General features: G+C 38.9%; 3 protein-coding genes across 7 annotated transcripts; all 3 read left to right on the forward strand.

Moving 5' to 3' along the window:
* Window positions 1-868: 868 nt before the first annotated feature.
* On the forward strand, window positions 869-9,643 carry LOC140759353 (uncharacterized). 2 transcript variants are annotated; one of them, XM_073095892.1, is made up of 19 exons: window positions 869-1,027; window positions 1,121-1,181; window positions 1,428-1,464; window positions 1,602-1,732; window positions 1,864-1,956; window positions 2,053-2,140; window positions 3,204-3,337; window positions 5,011-5,150; window positions 5,282-5,332; window positions 5,442-5,524; window positions 5,610-5,673; window positions 5,750-5,864; window positions 6,084-6,585; window positions 6,709-6,922; window positions 7,006-7,076; window positions 7,863-8,031; window positions 8,107-8,236; window positions 8,588-9,039; window positions 9,143-9,643. In XM_073095892.1, exons 1-19 carry the CDS (start codon window positions 917-919, stop codon window positions 9,395-9,397), a joined length of 2,901 nt encoding a protein of 966 aa, XP_072951993.1. In that variant the 5' UTR covers window positions 869-916; the 3' UTR covers window positions 9,398-9,643. The 2 variants fall into 2 exon arrangements, with proteins under 2 accessions (XP_072951993.1, XP_072951994.1); XM_073095893.1 differs by having other exon boundaries at window positions 5,619-5,673.
* Window positions 9,644-10,633: 990 nt separating this feature from the next.
* LOC140759541 (uncharacterized) lies at window positions 10,634-13,794 on the forward strand. The gene is made up of 3 exons (XM_073096126.1): window positions 10,634-11,403; window positions 12,066-12,363; window positions 13,345-13,794. Exons 1-3 carry the CDS (start codon window positions 10,711-10,713, stop codon window positions 13,377-13,379), a joined length of 1,026 nt encoding a protein of 341 aa, XP_072952227.1. The 5' UTR covers window positions 10,634-10,710; the 3' UTR covers window positions 13,380-13,794.
* An 868-nt stretch (window positions 13,795-14,662) lies between these two features.
* LOC140759645 (LEAF RUST 10 DISEASE-RESISTANCE LOCUS RECEPTOR-LIKE PROTEIN KINASE-like 1.5) lies at window positions 14,663-20,872 on the forward strand. Of its 4 annotated transcripts, none has more exons than XM_073096259.1 (3): window positions 14,663-20,055; window positions 20,304-20,365; window positions 20,613-20,872. In XM_073096259.1, the coding sequence occupies exon 1, from the start codon at window positions 14,804-14,806 to the stop codon at window positions 16,658-16,660; it is 1,857 nt and encodes a 618-aa protein (XP_072952360.1). In that variant the 5' UTR covers window positions 14,663-14,803; the 3' UTR covers window positions 16,661-20,055; window positions 20,304-20,365; window positions 20,613-20,872. The 4 variants fall into 4 exon arrangements, with proteins under 4 accessions (XP_072952360.1, XP_072952359.1, XP_072952361.1 ...); XM_073096258.1 differs by having other exon boundaries at window positions 14,663-20,049; XM_073096260.1 differs by having other exon boundaries at window positions 14,663-19,980.
* Window positions 20,873-23,006: the final 2,134 nt, after the last annotated feature.

The raw sequence follows: 23,006 nt of genomic DNA on the forward strand, positions 1-23,006 counted from the left end.
ACACTATATGATCTATAGCTTGTTTCTTACCAGAGTTATCTAATTATCTATCTATACATCTGAAAATACTAACTCTTTTATCTAATATATAGTTTAAATAAATAAATAAATATATATATATATATATATTAAATCTAACTTTAATTTATATAAATTATTTAAAAATAAATTAAAAGCTATCTAATGTTATTTGATATTATAGTATAAGAAGTAAAAAAATCTTATATTTTTTTGCAACAAAAAACTCGGCGCTAAATAATTTATTTATATTTATAAAAAACTATAAAAAGAAATTATAGGGACGTTTTAAAAGACCTAAAAAATTTATAATGCCAAAGTATTTAATTGTTTTAAGCATATTTGTATTACGGACCCTCATTATAAGTTAAATACTCTCAAATACTTAAATGCTCTCTGAGTTAAAATCAATCAGAGTTCAAAGCCAACGCTTTTCCTCACGTACTGCTTTCTCTAAAGCTATTAAGTATGCACGCGGTATTTCTGAGATAATAAAAGTAAAATATAGGGGTTAATTTATAAATAATCATATGATTGAATGCTAATGATGATAAAAGTTAATTGTAGGGTGTTTCATATAATTTTCCCTAAATTCATTTACAAAATAAAGCTTTTGATACCTTTCTGTCAATGCTTGTTACCATGGGGTGTTTTTAAGAAAAAAAATCTGCCTCTATAAATTTAGGAAAAAGTTAGGGTGTGAACCGTAAATGCAGTTCGAAATTGCCAAAATTGGAAAACAGGCCAAAACATTTTGGGCCGAGCTCAGTTAATCTACTGGGCTTAAAAATTGGGCCCCACTCTGCAGCATGAGTAGACCCTCCACCTTCTCACCTCTTCTCGATCTCCAAAACCCTTGCTCTTCTCTTCTTCGCTTCTGGACTCCAAAACCCTTGCTATGGTTAAGAGAAAGAGAAGCGATGGCGGCGAATCTAAGAAGGGCGACGCGGAACACTGTCCATCGACAATCTTTGTCTCGAATCTACCTTACACCTTCAAGTCATCACAGGTACTCTTATCGTTCCCACTTCGTCTTTGTGATTTAGGTCCTCTTATTTTGTTCGAATTTTCTCTAATCCCTCGTTCTTGACTCTTGATTTAGTTGGAGGAAATTTTTAGCGAGGTGGGCCCAGTGCGGCGATGCTTTATGGTCACCAAGAAGGGTAAGGGGACGATAAGATTTGGTTTTTATTTTATTTCTACTAGATTTTTCGTATATCTACGCAATGTTACTTGGTTCTAAATAGATGAGCTAGTAGATAAGGCGTGTTTTACTTATTTTTTTAATCACATTTTTCATGTTCGTTTTGTTATTTTTTTATGTGCATCTTATGATTAAAATGATTATCATGAAAAATGCTACTAGTAAAGCAGTTTATCTTACTTTGTGCTCTTTATTGTCGATGCAGGATCCGAAGTGAGCCGTGGGTTTGGGTTTGTACAATTGTAAGTCTTAGTGTTTGACAACTTGTTGACCTTGGTCTTCTTTGAAACTTTTGCGATGTTAGTTCTTAGTTCTTAGATATGCTAATTATCACTCAATACTCAGATAACCAACTGATGTGTTGCCTTGTTCTTGTTAGTGCTTCTGTTGAAGATGCTGAGCGTTCTATTCAACTTAAAAATGGCTTAGCTATTAGTGGTAGGAAAATTAGAGCCAAGCTTGCAATGCACCGTCTTCCTCTCAAGCAACGCCTGGAAAAGGCAAAGAATGGTTATCCTCCTTGCTCAAGTTCTTTTTTTTGTGTGTGTGTGTGTGTGTGTAGATTCTTAAAATTCATGTATTATCTCAGTATTGACATATCACTGAGTTTTCTCTTCAATCTTTTTGGTTTGAATAAGCAGTCAACGTGGATGACTCTACTTTGGAAAATGAGGCAACTGATCATTCAGCAAGTAGCAACAAGCTTAAGGGAACTTCTCAAACATCAGAATTAGGTTGCAGTAAACCGTTAACATTTTCCCTGCACTTTCTTATGACATCATTTAAATTTCGTAAATTGGCTGAAATTAATAGATGTTTTGTTGATCTAGGAACTCCAAGGGTCACCAAGGATGATGGGATGGTGATGGCTGTGGACAATGAGCATACTGATAAAGTGGATGGTTCAGAGAAGCAGAGGTATGGACTGCAATTTCCAGCAAATTGCATTCAGATACTCTGGATACAAATTACTTTTAATATATAATTCTGTTTCAGATAAATTCAGAACCAATTCATTGTAGCATTGATTACTTTGTACATTTCCTACCTTTCATTAATAAATACTTATTGTTTCCTCCTGTGCATTCATTAGTAAAGTGTTTGTTTATAGTCTAAAACTGGTAGAGTTACAAGTGCTAATTGCTTCTTTTATGAGACTTAGGGTGAAAGAATATCTGCATTAGGAAGTATCTCAAAAGCTGGAGAGAGAGTGGGAGGGAGGGGAAAGAAATATGAGATAAGGTTTCTACCTTATTCAAGTAGCTTTGACAAACTTGACATACTTTAGTGATCTAGTAAGACATAAGTGTAGTCATTGGGTTCTGCCAGACGAAAGGTCAGTTATCGTTTGTGTCACAATGCTAATCACGTGTATCTTAATATTGGCTATACATTATCATCTTTAGGTAATGCTAGCATATGACTTCTTTCAAGAAATTGTGCAGAAAATGATTTAATGATTACATGGAAAGTTTCAGGAATATAATGCTATATTGGACCTATGTGGGATTAGTATCAATAATTCACATACAAACACTTGCTTACTTGTTGACACCTGGGTATATAGACGCGCAAACGTTTTTTTTCATCTGACTATTACTTCATGAATTTTTTATGCGCAGCTACTGGTCACTATATTAGTTTATCTAAATTTTTGAATCTCTTGCTTGCATTATGGAATTTACTGCTTCACGCATGATTGCTCTAAGAAAAGAAATGTTAAAAGAAGTTTTCAGTTATGAAATCAGCATTGTTTTCTTCAGAACATCTTTGTATTCTTTGGTTGTCTTATTTGGGAGATCACTTTTTGTTTCCAATTTATCAAAACTGAGAACTTTTAACTGAAATTTGTCTTTGGTAGCTGTCTTTATCTATATATTTTGAAGAGAATAAAATCATACTTTCAGATAATACTAATGGCTGACATGTCTAAGTATCCCAAGCTTTTTCTCATCTCATTCTTTCTCCTGATATCTTGAAGGGTTGCAAGAACAGTAATATTTGGTGGTCTTCTTAACTCTGAGATGGCAGTTGAAGTATTTCGTCTGGCTGGAGAGGTTGGATCTATAGTCTCCATTAATTATCCTCTCCCAAAAGAAGAACTAGAGTTCCATGGTACGTTGGCTCTTCTTTGCCATTAAATATCTCAAGCTCTACTTTATAATTGATTTTTGATGGAGCTCTTTCAACGAACATAAGGTTATGGGCTTCTAGCAATGTGCTAGATTTGTTCACTACATTTGATGCAGTGCAATTAATTAGCTATTAATGATTATAATAAATTAATAGGCATCTAATGGCGTGTTCAATCTCATGTTTCTGGTGGTAGTGTGGTACAATTACAATAATAGCAGGAATCTTCTAATTAGGGAGCTGATTGAGCTTAGATGTACCACCGTTGAAGTTGGAGACATACAATGACTGTCCTCCCAGTTTTGTGGTACCGTGCTTATTATAGTAGAATAATTTTCTAATTAGAGAACTTGAGAATCTTTAGCGTATCCTTCTAATGTAGCTCCTATGAATGTTTCTTGAGTGTTACTCTTTGAAACATGGTTCGAAGGATCGGCCAATCCTCTTTCTCTCTTTCACTATTCCTCTTTCTCTCTCTTTCACTATTTTTCTCTTTATCTCCCTACCACAGCTATTGCTTCTCCGACGTAGAAATTCAGCTCTTACCAACTCCACCGATGCAGATCCAACTCTGATAACCTCGGTTATGTGATTTTTTTATTTTATTTCTTTTCCTCTCTCTTCTCTTATTTATTCACTTCAATTTTTTTTCTTCTTTCTCCTTCACTATGGCAGAGTTTTTCTTTTTTTCTTTTCGTTTCTTCCACTCTCTCCTTTATTGCAGCAGTTTTAAGTTAGTATTTTTTTTAAGTGTTTAAACTTCATATGTGAGTAATTATTATTTTCTTATTTTTCTTATTTTTTTAAATTTTAGATTTTTTTTTTAAATAACATTCAGAATTTTATGTAATTAAAAGTAGGTTGATCCGATTTGAGTGGCCGATATGGCCGACATGTGTTGTATTTTTGGAAGGTTTTTTCCGATTTTTTGAACCTTGCTTTGAAGAATCTCAATTTCTAATCTACATAGTTGATGAGTTGCGAGCTGCATTGTTTGCTTTCTTCCCTAAAGTCTTAGCACAACAAAGAAAAGCAATTTTCTATGTATCATCAAGCAGATTTTCATCAAATATGTTTGCTAGATTGTCTCAAAGAAGAATGTTGTCTCCAACTTTTTCCAGAAAGAACTAGCAAGAGTTAAAAGAGGGTGTGGAAGAGAAGATAATCCAGTGGAGATGGGCCACTAGTAAATAAAGGTAGGCAACTAGAGGGCCCTCTATGACTTGAGAGAAGATAAAAAGCATATCAAAGATTGAAACAAGGAGAAGATAACAGATAATATTTTGAAGAGGGCCAATATTATCTATTTGTCAGATAAAAAATTCCCTCATGCAATCATCTACTAACTTTGTGTGCATCATGCCCTAATCTGCTCTGGAGAAGAATCAGTCTGCATGGTAAGACACAATATATTTAGGTTCAGAGAAATAAAACAACTTGAAGGATAGTATAATGACAGTAAATTTTATAAGTATCACTTGCTGATCTTTTGAACTTCATGGGGTTCTCCCTTAGATATTTTTTTAATCTTTGCATTTTAAGAAAATGTTTCATTTTACTAGTGGATTATTCTGTGAAAGGTTGGATTGTTTTTCTAAGAATTGCTTTAAGATGTCTCTTTAAGATTGTGTAGAAAATATTGTTACAACTTTCAGGGCTAGCTCGAGATGGATGTACTTTAGGTGCTTCATCAGTTCTTTTTGCAAGTGTTAAATCAGCACGGGATTCAGTACGAAGATTGCATCAACAAGAGATAAAGGGTGGATGTGTGTGGGCTCGGCAATTGGGTGGGGAGGTATGTTTCATCCTTATGCAATGTGTCATATAGTATGTACTGCAGGATGCTTATTGATGGAACTTACCCTTATTTAGTGGATTGTGTTATGTTCTGACTAGATCCTTGTGTCTGTATGTTTTCTGACTCAGGGATCAAAACCTAGGAAGTGGAGAGTTATTCTCAGGAATCTACCATTTAAGGTTCTTCATAGTTCTTGCTCTATTGCATTCATTGCTAAATGTAGTGTGTATGTATATGTGTGTGTATGTGGGGGGAAATGACAGTCAACTGATGCAAAATCTAATGCAGATTACGCCACAGGAGATCAAAGATATGTTTAGCTCTGCAGGATTTGTTTGGGATGTTTTAGTTCCACACAAGTTGGAAGAAAGGTATTTTTACTTTGCAACTGTTCCTTTAGCTTTTTAACTATTGAGATATTGTATCTTTCATTTACTCTTTTTTCCTTTCTTCCAGAACTTCCAGAACTTCCAAAGGCTTTGCTTTTGTCTCTTTTACATGCAAGCATGATGCCGAAAATGTACGGTTAGTACCATTTCAGTAGTGTTAGGAAAATATTTCACAGAGAATTTATGTAATATGCTGCTTTTTATTAGGCAATAAAAAATTTCAATGGGCGAGTGCTTGCAAAGAGAACTGTGGCTGTTGATTGGGCTGTTCCAAAGAGAGTATACGCGGTTGCCACGACATCTGCTGCATTAGAAGATGATGGTATACTATGTTTGCTTGTATGCTTCCTTTACTTCCCCCCAAGTAACTGATTATAATTGGGTAGATGAGTAGGAAAACATAAGAACAAGTAAAACCTCATTAGTCATTTCCTTCATTTTTCACATCGAGCTATTACACCCTCTGAGTCACGTCAGCAATTGAATGCCACTTTGACAATTTGGAAACCATGATTTTGATATGTTTGTTTCTGTTATTCAGGACACCCAAGTATAAATGACAACGACAGTGATGAGGAAAATGAAGCTAGTGAAGATAATCTGGTCGGAGAGGCTTTTAATCTTGATGATCATGAACCTGAGCATGATGACATGACTGGAACTCATCCTGACGAAAATAATTTTGGAATTGAGGCAGAAGTTTCCAAAAAGGTTCTTGAAAGCTTGATTGAGTCATCGAAGAATGTATCTGAATCATTAAAACCATCAAGTATTGACATTTCAGAGGCAGCTGAGGATATCAAAGAAAAGAAAAGAATTATCTCGGAAAGCAAGAAAGCTCTTGTGCCTCTTAAAGATGCTGACACCACTGAACTTAGAGTTGCTAAAGGATCAGAAGCTGTGAAAACTGGAGACACTGATTTGGAGAGAACAATATTCATAAGCAATCTTCCATTTGATATTAGTAATGAGGAGGTCAAACAGAGGTTCTCTGTGTTTGGGAAGGTGCAATCTTTTCTTCCTGTTCTTCATCAACTTACCAAGTATGTCCGGATATTCCTCTCTTGTGTTTTGTACTCTAATAGTTTATTCCCTTGTATAAATAACTAGGTTGAAATCTATTTGTTATGTCTTGTAACATAGATACTTTTGCGTTGTTCATGCAGAAGACCAAGAGGAACAGCTTTTCTGAAGTTTGCCACAGCAGCTGCGGCAGATGCATCTGTTTCTGCTGCAAATGCTGCTCCTGGTTTGGGAATTGTAATGAAGGGGAGAGCACTGAAAGTTATGAAGGCATTGAACAAGGAATCAGCTCACAGAAAAGAAGTTGAGAAGACGAAAAATGAGATCCATGATCGACGTAATTTATACCTAGCACAGGTAAAGAACTATACCTCCCTTCACCTCATTGCATTCATCAAGTAATATTTTTGTATCATATATTTTCTTATACATTGAGACAGGAAGGTGTAATTCTTCCCAAAACACCAGCTGCTGAAGGTGTGTCAGAAGCTGATATGAAGAAGCGTGAAACGTAAGCTGCTAATTTTTGAATTTAAATTTGGAGCCTTTTTTTATAGTGATGCCACATTTTTCATCGTTTTCTCTATTTACTTTAGACCAATCTTTAGGTACCTATTTTGGTAGCTAAAATGTTGGATGCACTCTTTTTTACTAAAAGCAAATTTAATGCTTAATAATATATGAAGTTGTACCATGCTTTTTAATCTTCAGTCTCTTTTATTCCTGTAAATGTAACTTGCACACCTTAAAATGATTTCTATCCTGTTTACTGATTCCTTCTGTCTTAATATTTCACACCTTAAAATGATTTCTATCCTATTTACTGATTCCTTCTGTCTTCAAGATTTTCTAGTGATTGAGTCGAATCACCAGATTTTCACAACAACAAAAAAAAAATATTAAATCATTGTCCTCAAAATATTTGCCCACTCAAAGATTCGTTCTTTTGCCTCTTTTGTTGCATCACAGGTCTAATGCTAATCTGATAATTTTGCGCAGCGTTAATATATCATTAAACCTGAAACAGCCTTACTGTATCATTTTGTTCTTTTATTACTAAGGTTCTTCCTTCTAATATGAGTTCAAAAGAAAATTCCAATACTTTTTTCTTCTTTTCTGTGGTAGTTTTTCCTATCTGAAATGTGGGCTACTGGGCTATCAAAACTTTGGTAGTTCAAAAAATCTAATCCAAAGTACCTGATAAATTCTGCTCTAGATTACTCGATTGGCGAATGCTGCCCCTGAAGGAGTATCCACTCCTGTGCATATTATTACTTTTCTTTGTGCTATCATGTAGGCTTGCGAGGAAAAAGACGGAAATGCTTCAGTCTCCAAAGTTTCATGTTTCTAGAACTAGACTTATTATCTATAATCTTCCAAAGACTATGACATCCATGCAAGTCACAAAACTTTGTCGAGATGCAGTTCTCTCTCGTGCTTCCAAGCAAAAACCTGTTATTCAAAAGGTTCAGTGCACTTTTGGTTTTTAAGTTCCTTTTGCTTTGCTTTTTTCCTTTTTCTAATTTACATACATTTACCAGGTAAAGCTTTTGAAAGATGAAAAGAAAGGCGAGAGTGGTGTCAGGAAACATTCACGTGGTGTAGCTTTTGTTGATTTTAAAGATCATGAGCATGCACTGGTGGCTCTAAGAGTTTTAAATAATAATCCTGGTAATAATTTACTCATTGTCCCTGACAGAAAAGTATGTTAGAGCGATTATAATATGCTTATTTTTTGCTTTCAGAGTAAGACTGTTGATTTCAGTATGTTTTGTTTTTCAAAACTTAGATTTTAAGAGTAGTTCATGTTGGTTTGCTTCACACGGTAGCATCATATTTAGATAATAAGGTTTAATGTTAGCTGAGAGGCTTATGAGATTACTTTTTCTTATTTACTCCATCTCCTTGTGCGGCGTATGGTTTGCTTCATTGTACATACTTATATCTTCCTTATTTTCTTGGACAATGATGTGGTAACCTGTAGATGATTCCTTATCAAGCTGTCATGCTTTATTATTTCAGAAACCTTCGGTCCAGAACGCCGTCCCATTGTGGAGTTTGCTCTTGAGGACCTCCAGAAATTAAGGCTCATTAAAGCTAAGGAGTCGACAAAGGAGAGTCACGGCAACTCAAGAGGGGACAAAATTCTGCAACAACCTACAGATGGTGACTCAAAAGTAAATGATAAAAGGACTTTGAGAAAGACAAAGAAACAGCGAATGAATAACATCTCATCTGATGTATCAGAACCTACCAAAGGACCCAGAGTAGTAGAGCAAGGTGGTGTGGCTGGTGAAGGTAGCAATACAGAACTTAGTGCGGGAGGGAGTAGGAAGACTAATAAACATAACAGAGCTGCAAGAAGAGGAAAGACTACTAGGTCTGTTGAATTGGAAGATGACAAGACAGATGTAAAACCTAAAGCACACCAAGAAGGGATAAAAGAAGGAAAGTCAATAAACTCTGCAGGAAAAGTAAGAATGCCTGGGTCTCTTTTCTTCTTTTTTTTCAGTCGGGTCGTATTATCTTGTCATATAATTTTAGCTTAGACCATGGTAACTCCTTGATTTCAAGCAGAAAAATATGCCTATGGACGTGGAAACGATGGCATCTTCTAGAAAAAGGAAAGCTAGAACTGCTGGTGGTTCTGAACCGAAGAAAACACGCAAAGATCAAAAGAAGAAAAAGAAAGAATCCTCAGGAGAGGAAGTCATGGATAAGCTGGACATGCTAGTAGAGAAATATCGGTCCAGCTTCTCGCAGCACGGTGCAAACAAAACAAAAGATGCTAAAAATCCCGGCCATAAAGAAGTCAGAAGGTGGTTCGAGTGAGTCCTCACTCTTGGTAGTTACCAAAATTTTGTTAAGAGTTTCCTCTACGGCTCTCTGGTAGGCCTCATCTTAGTTGGGGATTATAGAGCAGCCAGCCTTGAGTTCTTGTTGATACCCCCTTCTCTTTTGTGGATTCTGGGATGAGAATGTTTATTGCATGTAAGTTATTCGTAAAAGGAATGTGTATTCCCCCAACTGAATAAACGCGATGCATTCTGAAAGATTTGAACGGCCATTCGTTTGGTATATCTGCAGCTTTCCAGAATTTCTTTGGTATTTTCCTTGCACATCGGAGGTGGCCAGAGTTCCAAGAAAGAGGTCCAATGGCTTGTTCAAACTACTCCAGCTCAGGTAGGGTCCACTCGGATCCGCGTTTTTTAATTGGGTGAGGACCATGCCGAGTTGTCCCTCTTATCCACTAAGCTAGTGAACTTCTCGAATCTCTTAAGGAATTCCGCGGCTGTAGCTTGAACGAGTCAACGTTGGCTTCTCGATAAATACCTGTATACTTCATCACTACGACCTACTTTCAGCTCCATTAACGACGTGGATTATATCATTGCGATAGTCAAAAGAATAAGAAAAGCTAATAGAGAAGTAAACGTGTATAACAAACATGCGTTTGGGCCAGATGAGAAGAGTTTCTAACTAAATTAGCTCTTTGTCTAAACTTTATATACCAAACTAAATCTTTATAATTAAAAAGGGTCTAGATTTATCATGTATGCGTTCACGTCAGTAAAATTTAATTTGAAGAATTAATCATCTTTCTTATAGATCAAGTCGTGATCTTATCAATATTTTTATAGTTAGTAAACTGACAGATGAACATGATTATGGTTAGTAACATCCTAAAAAAGAAAAACGCTAGATTTTTTAATATTTTATTTAATAAAAAAAACATTAAATTTATCAGCAGTTCGTGTTATAAATAAAATGCTAATCAATTGGGCACTTTACTGTCGGATTAAGGGATTATGATGATCCATTTCAGTTAATAAAGTAAAGGGGAGGGCTAGTTTGGTCAAAAACTTTCTACCGCCACGTCTGAAGCCGCACTTAATTGAAACCAATTTGTCTTGTCTCTCTTTCCTTCTTGCTGTCAATTTCCTTTCGTTTTCCATAGTCAACCAAGTAATCCTCCCATTTCCCTCCCTCTTCCTCACACGCCTTCCAATTCCGATATATATATATATATATATATATATATATATATATATATATATATACTCTTCGTCGCCATCCCAAATCTTGAAGAAGGAAAAGGAAAAAAGAAAAAGAAAATCCCATTTCTTTTGTATCTTTTGTTCCAGATGGAGATGTTCAGGAAAGCCAAGGCGGTGCGTCTCAAGAGCCGGCACAACAAGTACCTGTTCGCGGAGGAGGACGAGCACTGCGTCATCCAGGACCGGGACGGCTCCTCCCGTAGCGCGCGGTGGACGGTGGAGGCCGTGCCCGGGGACCCCCAGTTCCTCCGGTTGAAGAGCCGTTTCGGGAAGTACCTGACCGCCTCTGGCGAGCCGTTCCTACTCGGGGTGACCGGCCGCAAGGTGCTGCAGACCCTGCCCGACCGGCTCGACTCGTCGTTGGAGTGGGAGCCGATCCGCGATGGGATGCACGTTAAGCTCAAGACGAGGTATGGGAATTACCTCCGCGCCAACGGCGGCTTGCCGCCGTGGCGGAACACGGTGACCCACGACGTCCCGCACCGCACCGCCACGCAGGATTGGGTCTTCTGGGATGTGGAGATTGTGGAAATCGTGGTGTCGCCGGCCCCCGATCCATCGCCGCCGCCGCGGGCAGTGCCCGTCCGCGTGGCATCGCGACCGCTTGCGCCCGTGGCATCAGCATCGCCGGCCCCCGATCCATCTCCGCCGACGCCCCCGCGGGCAGTGCCCGTTCGCGTGGCATCGCGACCGCCCGTGGCCTCAGCACCGCCGGCCCCACTAGAGGTCTCTTCCTTGCCTGAGCCGCCATTGGCGCCCACGAAGTTGTCCAAGCTTGAGGTAATTTATCTTTCTGGTACTTGAATTGGTATTCTATCTCATTGATTGTTAAATTAGTATTCTCTGGAGGTCTTGACTTCGAATCAATCAAACTTTCACCAATTCAACTCAAATCCACTTCTCTTGAATTTTCCTTGGGATTTTGTTGCATCGGTTTAAATCTCAGACACTCTAAATTGTTTTTCTTAACATAATTATCACTGAAAATTTTCAAAATATCAAAATTGCCATTGCGTTCTTTAAAATATCCGCTAAAATCCAGGCTCTTTCAGAATCATTATAATGGTTAATTTTAAGGTCATAATCCTAACAGATTATTATTAAAGTTTACAAACACTAAAATACTCTTCTTCTTTTTTAATTTACAGTATAAAATGTTTATTAATAATTTTTATCTTGTATAAAAGAAGATATTTTTGGTTGTGCTGGCATAGCTATTAAATAATTAAAAAAAATTATGCAAAGGCGAAATAGTCTTTTTAAATTTTAAGTTTGGATTTAATCATGATTAGTTACATTTAACTCACAGAAAGATATTTTTAAAAGAGTACGATAATTTCGGTGGCAATCATGAAATTTTTTCAATAAATTATGTAAAATTCCCTTTAAAATTTTTATATCGTTTGTGATGAATGATGTTATTGTGCCGGAATCATATGCAGTCATCGGTTTCTTTCTCTGCTCCACCGCGCAAGGTGGAGGGTCGAACAATTTATTATGCTATTGTGGGGGATGATGATGGTGAAGATGTGGATGAGGCCATTCAGAGCAGCTATTCGTTGACTTTCAATGGGACAAGCTTGGTGGAGTTGACTCGTTTGTTGGAGGTGGAAATAGGTATGGACGGAGTAATCATTTGCACCCGTAACCCATTCAATGGGAAGCTTTGCCCTCTGCGCCTGCAGTTGCCGCCAAACAATGCGACAATGCATATTGTTGTTGTGCCGGAGTCTTCCAAAGGTGAGTTTCTTATTTATTTTCAATGTACATTGTTATCATTTAAAATAAGTTTGCATCATATCATGTAATGGATGTTCATACTTGAACTAGATAGTAGGCTTGTAAAAATAATCAAGCCGTCTTGAGCTTGACTCGGCTCGATAAGGCTTCACCTCTGCATGCATTTGAAATGAGTCGAGCTTGATCAATTGGATCATGCTCGAAATTAATTTTAAATCAAACTTGAGCACAAGCCAGCTCGATAAGGCTCAATTTACGAATAACGAAATTTTTAATTTGGTTACATGTTTAATTTGATTTTCTAAAGTGTAGACTATCCAAAATTTAATTCAAGCTTGATTTGAGTTGATTTACACTAAAATTAGTTCGATTGAAAATTGGCTTGAATTTGCTTATCAAACTGCTCGAAACTCAAGATTGGCTTGAGCTGACTCTAAAACAAAATTTGATAAGCAATTGGCTTGAAAGTATCAAGTTTGATAAGCAATCGCTCGTAATAGGCAGTTGCTTTGAAATGATAAACCATGTCCGTTCAAGCTTGGCTTGAAATTGGTTTCAAGCCTAACTCGAAGTATCAAGTTCGATTACACATTCACATCCCTACTGGAGAGTGAAAGCCATGTTCATTTTTTGTTGATTACCTGAAAAGTTTCCTATTTCATTATTATTTCTGCGGACGTATCTCGCCATTGATTTTGGTCTGGATGTATGTAAGTTAAACATAAAGCTAGTCCAGTTACCTGGTATTTCTGTTGATTTTAGTAGGTAACTTTCAGTTCTCCTTCAATACATAAAGAAATGTATTAATGCTGATAAAATTGCCTGGCATTTCCTCTTCGGTTTCCATTTCTATGAATTATCTTGAAATAGTTTTTGGCCTGGAAATATGTTAGCTAACATTTAACATAGTGATGGTCAATTTACCTGGTATTTCTGTTGCTGTTCCTTCAGTATTTAATTTATCCTCTTATTAATTTTCAGTGGCCAGGACCTTCAGCAGATCTTACGGTTCATAGTCAGTCACAGCACTAGAGGTACAAGCTGGATTTATGCACTTGTCTTCCTCATCATATGACCAAATCATTGATACTGGAACAAATCATAGTTTTGTGGGGATATCTACTCGAACTGGTGGAGGTTTGGCATTAGCAACAGGGATAGTTTTCGATTGAAGACATTGGGAAATTCTTTGGATTAGTCGTTTTGCAGTTTTGAGGTTTCTCTCTTAGATTATACATGATACAGGTCTCAATTCAGAGACCTAAGAGGCTAAGAATTGTATATATCAATATATCATCTCGAATCATAGATATATTTCTCGTCATTGTGTCGAATTTATTGCTTGCAAACTAGTTGGTTCGAGATTCTTTCGAACCGAACGGTTGTAGATGTTTTGATTGTTTTTTAAAATGAGCGATATCTGTTTGGGCATGTAATTCTGGAATGACCATCATTATTTCGTGATCACAACTGAAGTGGTTCTCCAGGATAGTATGGGAAAGTCCATATTCTTAGACTACTGCAAAAGTGCTCTTATGTGAGAGGCTCTTGCCCTCCTGGAAGGTGTTCATCAAGGCAGCTTCTGGTCAATGCTGCCTAATCCCTGACTTCATAATAAATCTGTGAAAGTTATGGTTAAACTAGTCGGTGCAACAATTTTGTAGCTCATATTTTTTCCAGGTTTGTTGTCAAAGATCGAGTTCATAAAGTCTGAATGGATCCTCCTGTGATCCCCCTCTGTACCCAATTTTTCAACTACAAAAAAATGTCTTTGGCTTGTGAGGCAGACATGCTTATCAATGAATAGGGGGTTCTACTGGTAATGAATGCAGATGTTTTGTTTTTATTGTTTCTTATATATTTAAACGAATATTATTTCAGACCAAAATAGAGATATAGAATGTTGAAAATAATATCTGTATATATATTATGGCACTATTCTTATTTATTACGTTATGATCTCTTTCTTCGTGAGATTGGTCCACTAAATGTGTGGGAACACTACGTTTTCTGTAGATAAAACCGGCTTTGCTGCAAATGATCTTTCCGTGCAGGGTTCGATATGCAATTTGCACATGCCATGTCGGCTGTCGCCTCGGTTTATTCGTATACGAGCAATTTTCCTATCGTCCGGATAACGTGTCAGCTCTATAATTGCTTCTAAGTACTACCAGTGCATTATTTATTTGGAACTTTACACATAGAACCCCGGATTGAAGAGAATTTGAAGAAGGAACTTTTCTTTATTTACAAATAGATCCCTTTGTTTTTCTTTTTTTTCCTTTTTCCAATTCGACACGGTCGAATCCAATCCACCGAACAGAGAATAAAACAACTCCGCACGTGACCACTTCCCTCTCTTTCCCTCCTCCGTGCCTCCCATAACTCTCGTATTCTATCTCACTCTCCTCTCCTTTCCCTTGGTTCCGGACACCGCCCAATGCCGTCACCGACCTTGTACCTCATCGCCCTATTCCTCTTCTTCTGCTCGGCGGTGACCGGATCCCACCGCTACCCTCCTTGCTCACCTTCTCTTCTCCAAACCCATTCCCCTTGCCCCCCCTTCCGGTCACCGCCCAGCTTCCCCTTCGCCACCTCTCCGGGTTGCGGTCACCCCTCGTTCCAGATCCGCTGCTCCGCTCCCCACGCGCTCATCTTCATCAACTCCACCCGCTTCCTCCTCCTCGACCATGGCAATACCTCTCTCCTCCTCTCCCCTTCCTCTTCTCCCTCTTCCTCCTCTAAGTGCCCTTCTCTCCCAACGAAGCCCATTGACTTCTCCGGATCTCCTTTCCGCCTCGCTGCGAACGAGTGCGATCGGCTCTTCTCGCTCCGCTCCTGCCGATCTTCACCGGCGAACTTGTCGTCTTCGTGTTCTCTTTCTATATGGCAGATGGGTCTCTTGGCTCGCCCCGGTCGCCTCCTTGCCTCATGCTCAAATGCCAGTACCGTGCCCTCGCATAGCCATGCCTGCGAGGGAGACGTGTCGAGGTCCATTGCGGCATTTCTTCGAAAAGGTATAACGGTAGAGTGGTATCCAACGTCTGATCCCTACTACACCAAATGCTCCTCTTGCGTTGGCTCCTGCGGCTTCAACGACTCCTCGGCCGCGAAGCCCTTCCTCTGCTTCCCCTCCTCCGCTCATCTCAACCGCCGCGGCGGAGCCGGCGACGGCGCCACCCGCCGTGTTCTCTTCCTCACCACTGCGCTCTTCGCTGCGGCGGCGCTCGTATTGCTTCTTCTGTTCTCCTTCTGCGTTGCGGCGGCTCTCCGCCGCCGACAGGGCGGGGGCGGCTGCGCCGCCGCCGATCCGATGACAGTCTTCCTCCGCCGCCACCACCTCTACCCGCCGGTTTTTACGTACGATCAGCTCCACACCGCGACCGGAGGCTTCGACCCCTTGCGCAAGCTTGGCGACGGCGGGTTCGGATCCGTCTACCTTGCAGACCTCGGCGACGGCCGCGCCGCTGCCGTGAAGCGGCTCCACCGCCACCACCCCGAAGCCACCTCCGCCTCCACAGTTACCAAATCCTTCTGCAACGAGATCTTAATCCTCTCCTCGCTCCGCCATCCGAACCTTGTCCGCCTCCACGGCTACTGCGCCGATCCCCGTGGCCTCCTCCTCGTCTACGACTATGTCCCCAATGGCACCCTTGCAGACCACCTCCACGGCCACCGCCGCCGCTGCGGCCTCGCGTGGGGCGTCCGTGTTGACGTCGCACTCCAAACCGCCGCGGCGCTTGAATACCTCCATTTCGCTGTCAAACCTGCCGTCGTCCACCGCGATGTCACGTCAGCTAACATCTTCGTCGAGGCTGATATGCGCGTCCGACTCGGTGATTTCGGACTTTCACGGCTTTTGACGTTGCCAGACGCCTGCTCCACGTCAGCTTCCAGAGAGCTCGTTTGCTGCACTGGGCCGCAGGGGACGCCTGGTTATCTTGATCCGGAGTACCATCGGTCGTTCCGGCTCACAGAGAAGAGCGATGTGTATAGCTTTGGGGTGGTTATGTTGGAACTAGTGACGGGGATGAGGGCAGTGGACGTGAGGAGGGAGAGGAGGGAGATGACCCTGGTGGACCTGGTGGTTGGGAAGATACAAGCCGGGGAGCTGGCTCAGGTGGTTGACCCAGTTCTAGTTGTGAAAGGGAAGGGGGATGCGGAGGAGGCAGTGATGAGTAGCATTGAGGCCATTGCTGAGCTTGCTTTTAGATGTGTGGCAGGGGATAAGGATGACAGGCCGGATGCAAGGGAGCTGGTATTGGAGCTGAAGAGAATCCGTGGAAAGTTAACATGAGCTTCCAATTAAGGCATCTTTTAGCTACAAAGAGGAGCAGTATGATTTTTCCAAAAAAGATATTTCAATTCTCATTCATGAAATGCTATATACATTTTGTTCAGAGAAGATTGGGCAGGGTCCTTGTATGTTCCTATAGTTTGGACTTTTGGAATTTTTATAGATAATTTGCTACAGTCTTGCAAAGTGGGAAGCCATAAGGTTCTGGTGAGAGTATATTTTCTCAGGAATGCAAGGTCAGGAATTTTCTGCCTTATTGAGATCCTGGAGAAGTTACCAGGAAAAAAAAAAAGGCAAACGATCACATTGCATTCTGCTAATGTAGTTTCAAATTTCAAAAGTTAGATGCCACATTTGAAATGATGTTCAGAGATGTTGCTTTGCCTTGGTTGAATGGAGAACAGAAGTCAGTTTTCTTGCAGCTGATTGAAGAAGAAATTTCTTTGAAGCGATTACATATCAAAGGTCTTATGAACTTTTCTCATTTACTCTGAGCTTCTAAACATTGGTTGAATAATGGATGACATTTCAATGCTTTATTTGAAGAGATATAGGAACAAGATAGTACATTAGCAGGGTGTCAATGTATGGTGGAGAAGGTTAAGGCAGATCTAATGTAACTAGGACAATATTTCCACAGCTGGGAAGCTATTCTTGCTTATGTGGGTATTGAGAATTTAAATTTTAGAACCCTTGTAAAGCACCACTGCATCCTTGATTGATGATTTTGCATCTACAATGTGGTCCAGAATTAGATGAAGTTAATATAGTTGTATGGGACGTCAAAAAAGTCTATTTTTAGAAGGCTTGTCTCAACTGCTAACATTAGTTCTCGTAAAATGTGTCATTTCACCTGTTGGTTTAGGTATGCAGAGATGGCTGTGTTGCATGTCTTCAGTATTGGTTGCCTGCAATGCTGTATGATAGCTCATGCCCTGCAATATAGTTGACGAGTTAAACCAGTCTGGTGTGAATAGATGTTGCCAATTTGTGTGGGAAATGCTGAATTCAGTTCAGTCAAATCAATTCCTTCTCTTTTGAGATCAGTATCTGTAAGTCATTTACACTTTTGCAGCGGCAAGATTTTTGGATGTTCCATTTTCCTGTTGTTTGTTAATTTGAACTTGCTTATAGTTTTATAACTGTCTGTTTCCCATTGCTCCTTGGAGACTTTTAATTGAGATTCTCTCATTGACATTTTTTTATCATCTGTCCTACTCTGGTTCTTAAAGCATCCTGGTTGAGGCAACGTCCATTTTTGTTTATTATACTTTATGCTTCTTCCTCTTGGTGTTAGTTAATTTGACTCAAATCATGAAGACTGCTCATACAAAATCATGCCATTTTTAGAGGTAAATCTTTCTCAGTATTTGGCTTTTCTGTAACAGCATGAAATTATATACATTGAGGCCCTGAATAATGCATGAATTGAATTGCTTAGACTTGATTTCATTTGTATCTATCTGCATATTCCATGCCTGATGAATGAGCTCACTTGTTTGTCGCGTCCATGTTTATGTAGTGATATCATATAGTAGAATTAATCCTACATAGAGTCCTTAGTGCCTGGGCCTCAATGCCTAAGGATATTTGTATCGTATACCCCACTTCACTCTCTTTTACTGGATACACTTTCTATGATTCAGTTATTGGATTGTAGAGGAGTCAAAGTACTTCTGCCAAAGTGGTAGAGATCCATTATTGGCAATTGGGGAATTCAACTCCCCTCTAGCAGCAATCTGAACTTCAGTGCATATGCCCACTTCTCAAGTTAATTTTAAGCTCCACTTTTTTATTTTTAATTGGTGTACTGAAATAGTATCATTTATTAATACAGCTTTTAGAAGAAAACTCACCATCTTATAAATCAAAAAGGAAGAATAAACAAATCTTTGTTCAAAGTGTTTTGTTGGATGAAAAGGTGAGCTTTAGTTCCACTATAGGTTAGTTATACTTATGCAACGATCCTTTAGATATACTCCAATTCAGAAGTTTTGAGACAGACAGCCTATCCTATAGTAAGTACAAAGTTCATTCTGCATTGCATAACTGTAGCGGAAACTTTTTTTTCTCACAACATAGAAATGCTTATTTCTCACTTGGTTGCTGTACACAGGGTACATGATGTACCATCTCAGTGCTAACACACGAGGTTGAAACTAAGTAGGAAATTCTCCATAGATTTTTAAATCATGTCTCACTTGTTATCATGTATGCATTAATTGCACTCATAGTTGATGCAAGTTGTAGAAATCTTTTAGAGTTGCTCAAAAAGTCTAAGAGTCCGAAGCCCGTCCATGTGTCCAACCCAATAAAATTGGGTCATTACCCATCCCAAGCCGCTTTGGACCCAGCCCGGCTAGAACCGAAAGTCTATTTGATTGGCTTCAGGTCAAGCCACGTCTAAGCCTGACCTAGCTCGAGCTCGTAGCATCCAACCCGTCCATTAAGGCCCATAGATAATGACCCATCTTTTAAGCTCTAGCCAATCCGCCCGTAATTAGTTTGACCCATGTCTATTACATTTAAATTTAAGTTTCTTAAATTTAATTACTTATATTCCTTAAACGTTAAATACTTGTTTGCTCATTAGGGAATAGGGAGCATTAGCCACAGTAACAAAATTAAATTGTGACTAGCTTGATAGATTGGAAACAATTATAGAAGTGAGAATATTTAAAAAAATTTTGAATCATATAAAATTCTTTCTAGGCGTTTAAAAGTTTTTCTACTATATAAAAATACTCTTTTCAAATATTTAGATTTAGCTAGACATGGTCTGTCCATCCATTTACAATTGGCCCGCCCAATAATATGGGTATAGGCTAGACTGGCTTAGAAAACTTGAACCTGGCCTAAGCCCAATTTTATTTTGTCCAAGCCAGTCTAGCTCCGTCTGTGAGCACCCCTAAAATCTTTCATATATTGATTTATATAATATTTTTAGAAGGTCTTAATTGCCAAGTGGTCTTATATTAGCTGGACTTGATTGATCATTGCAAAGGGTCGATCAGATTCTTCTAATGGCAACTTGCTTAATATTTGTTTCCATCTGGAATACTATAACATTTTATTCGAAACTGTATATGAATTATGTCCATTCCTAACAAGGATGTTAGGCAGCAGAGAAATGCAGGATTTTCCTATAATTGTATTAGGATTCAGGCAGCTCGTAGTTTAGCTGAAAGTCCTGTCTTTTCACATATATTGTTGTAGATTTTTTGGACTGCAGGAAATTCTTGCAGCTGGAGTTGCAGAGAAACCGCTCCCAGAGAAAGCTAACTTCCACTATGAATGGATGGCATAATGGAGAAGATCAGGTCAAACAAGAATCGGTCAAGTTTGTTAGTTGAATGAGCTTAAAACTGTGCTGGTCGTCGTCATGAGTAGTAATGGTTTTTTTTTTCCTATTCTTCAGCATTTTCCTATTTTCTAGCTTTATTTTTATGTCTGTAAGGCATATGTTGTCTGAATGAATTGAATGAAGGGGGCAGTTATTAACCCAAACAAATTATCCTTTTCTCTTCTCCCAATTCTGTTTCTTCTTCTTATCCAAATTCATTCTTCTAAATGCTGATTCTATATATTGCAACAAAGCCTCGTGCTTATGTATTTCTTGACTTGACAAAATTATTTCAAACAGGATGACGAAATCACAAGCTGCCACATCGACCATTCTCATGATTCTTCTGATTTGCTCACTAGGTAAGCATACACTAGTTACACTAATTTGTCAGCTTACTTTTCAATGCTTGATCATACAGAAAGAATTAAAGATATGCCATTATATTCCTATGGACACTTTGATGATAAGGCTTGATCCTATCGTGATGTTTTCATGCTTAAACTTCGGGATGAAATATTGTTTCACTTGGGTAGAGGTTATAATATGTTTTGTCAACATGGCATGTCAGTCACGGATTTATCACTTTGTTTTGTAATTCCTTTGTAGGGAAGGTGGCACTCGGAGAAAGTGCTGCAGGAACTATGGCAGTATGCTTCGACGCAATACGCTTTAACCATGCATGCAACACCACTGAATGTGTTCAGATCTGCCATCACCGTTACAGTGGCAAGTTATCTGCTGTGTACTGTGGATCACCTGAGAGTTGTATATGTGAATTTCCTTGCTCGTAGATTGCATACTCTTCAATCTCTACTGGGCATTGATCAACAAAATTATGTATTACTTGACTGCAAGGCATGAATAAATGCAAGTTGTATAATTATATAAACTATTTGGTTAATTATGCTGATATCTCCCTGAAGTATATCTAATTTTTACGAAAAGTTTATAAACTATTTAAAGTTGTAATGTCTCTCCTAACTTTTAGATATAAATAAAAAGGCAAACGGCAAAATACGCCCAATAATTTTTATACCCCTAATAAATATATCATATTATTAATTTTTAAATTAAATATGTAACATCTATTCTCTCCACTTCCTTCTACCTTCTCTGGCGTCGGGCGAGAAGGATGGCAAGGCAGGGTGGGCACCATTGACATTGGGATTGAATAACGGAGGTGATTCGGACTTGGTTGCCTCGATGAACCGCTAATGGATCTTGGACCCAAAGCCCTGGAAGTCGAGAATAGTTGTGCGGAAGGAGGCTGACGCCAATCTAGACGCCACAACCATGTGGGTCTCACCGAGGATGGCCTACTACATAGGTCTCAATGGAGGCAACTCAGAAGGAGGCCAACTTGTTCATTGGTGGAGGCGATGCAGAAGGAGGTCTGTTGGAAAGAAATATTGAAATAAAATTTGGTTCCAACTTGAGAGGGGTGTTTGTTGGAAAGAAATATCGAAATCAGATTTGGTTCTAACTTGAGGGAGGAGTGTTGGAAAGAAATATCAAAATCAGATTTTATTACTATTGTTATTGATTTGGTTAATCTATTTGTTATTTACTTTTCTTGTATATGGCAGTTCTATCCTAATCTGTTGGATAGACAAGCTTAATTGTAAGAGAGATTGTTGTAATCTTCTTTTATATACTTGATTCATCTTAATGAAACATACAGTTACCTCATTCTATTTTAATTTCTTTCTTTCTTTGCCTCCTTTTGGACCACTGAGGAGGTCGTCGTCCTTTTTGCGCCATCGACATCATCCTTGTCGTCACCAATCAAGTGGATCCACACCTCCAACTCCTCCACCGATCGCCTTGTTGCCTTAGACTGCCTCCTTAACGAACTTCTCAATCACATGGATAGAGGCAATAGAGGTGACCACAACCTTGTTGCCGCGATGGCGAGTTGCGTGGGTCTTGATGAGAAGGACCCATCCGGTGGCTATCAATAGGGAGGGTTCGCAGTGTGGATCTTGAATGCCTCCATGGAGGACCACTACGTGGGTCTTAATCTTAAGGCCCTTTTACCCGTGGGGAAGGAGGTAGTAAGCCAAGGAGGGTTAGGAAGTGATGATCGGCAAGGAGTTATTTGGCCAAATGAAATAGAAGGAAAGAGGAGAGTGAAAGTTATTTTGGTCCATTATGGTTGGGTCAAAATAAAATGAATATCTTTCTCTTCAAATAAGAGTATTTTAATTATTTTTATTTATTATATACACTCGGTCAACAATAAAACAGACGGTAGAATAGGAAATAAAATTAAAGATTATAAAAAATATTATAACTTAAAAAACTTAAAGGATCTCCATAAAAATAAAAATACTTCAGAAGTGTTAGTGTAATTAACTCTAAACTATTTTGGTTTTCCTTTAAACTTTTGACTACGACAACAGTTGCTTATTATACCTCCGGGCGAAGAGAAAATAGTCAGGCGAGAACATGACAGATGTTATTTCGCCGTTCTCTTCTAGCTACAGAGTTTACAGAGTGGATACTTGGACGATTGAAGATGGAAGACAACTTTGAATTGGATACCTTCCCACTTCAGACACTACCTTCTAAAAGACAAAATTGGACAATGATGCAAAGAAATTAACAGATGTCTTTTTCCTTAAAATTTGGTACAATCGTCGTCTTATTCTAAAGGGAGTAATTTTCTGCAAATTAAGTACAATTATCTCAGTAGTAGTCCCCTGTGGCCCTCTCACGTCGATAACATGAGTGGCCTTTTTCAAACATTTTAGATAAATAAGTGAGTTATTAAATTATATAGAGTAGTATGCCAGACTGCTTTAGATGAAAACAATTTGCTAATGACGTTGCTGGTCTTTTAATATATTTCTCTATTCACCCCTATTTGCTTAATGTATTTAAAAATAAATTTATTTTGCAGAAAAGTTTATACCCTTCAGACTTTTGCAACTACGGCCCACTTTATCTACCCATCCAACTCATGCCACGTCTGCCTTAATCTGAAACTCCTATAGTTAA

This window comes from Typha angustifolia, chromosome 4 (genome assembly GCF_048772165.1).
Source record: "Typha angustifolia cultivar Huaian chromosome 4, ASM4877216v1, whole genome shotgun sequence".
NCBI lineage: Eukaryota > Viridiplantae > Streptophyta > Magnoliopsida > Poales > Typhaceae > Typha > Typha angustifolia.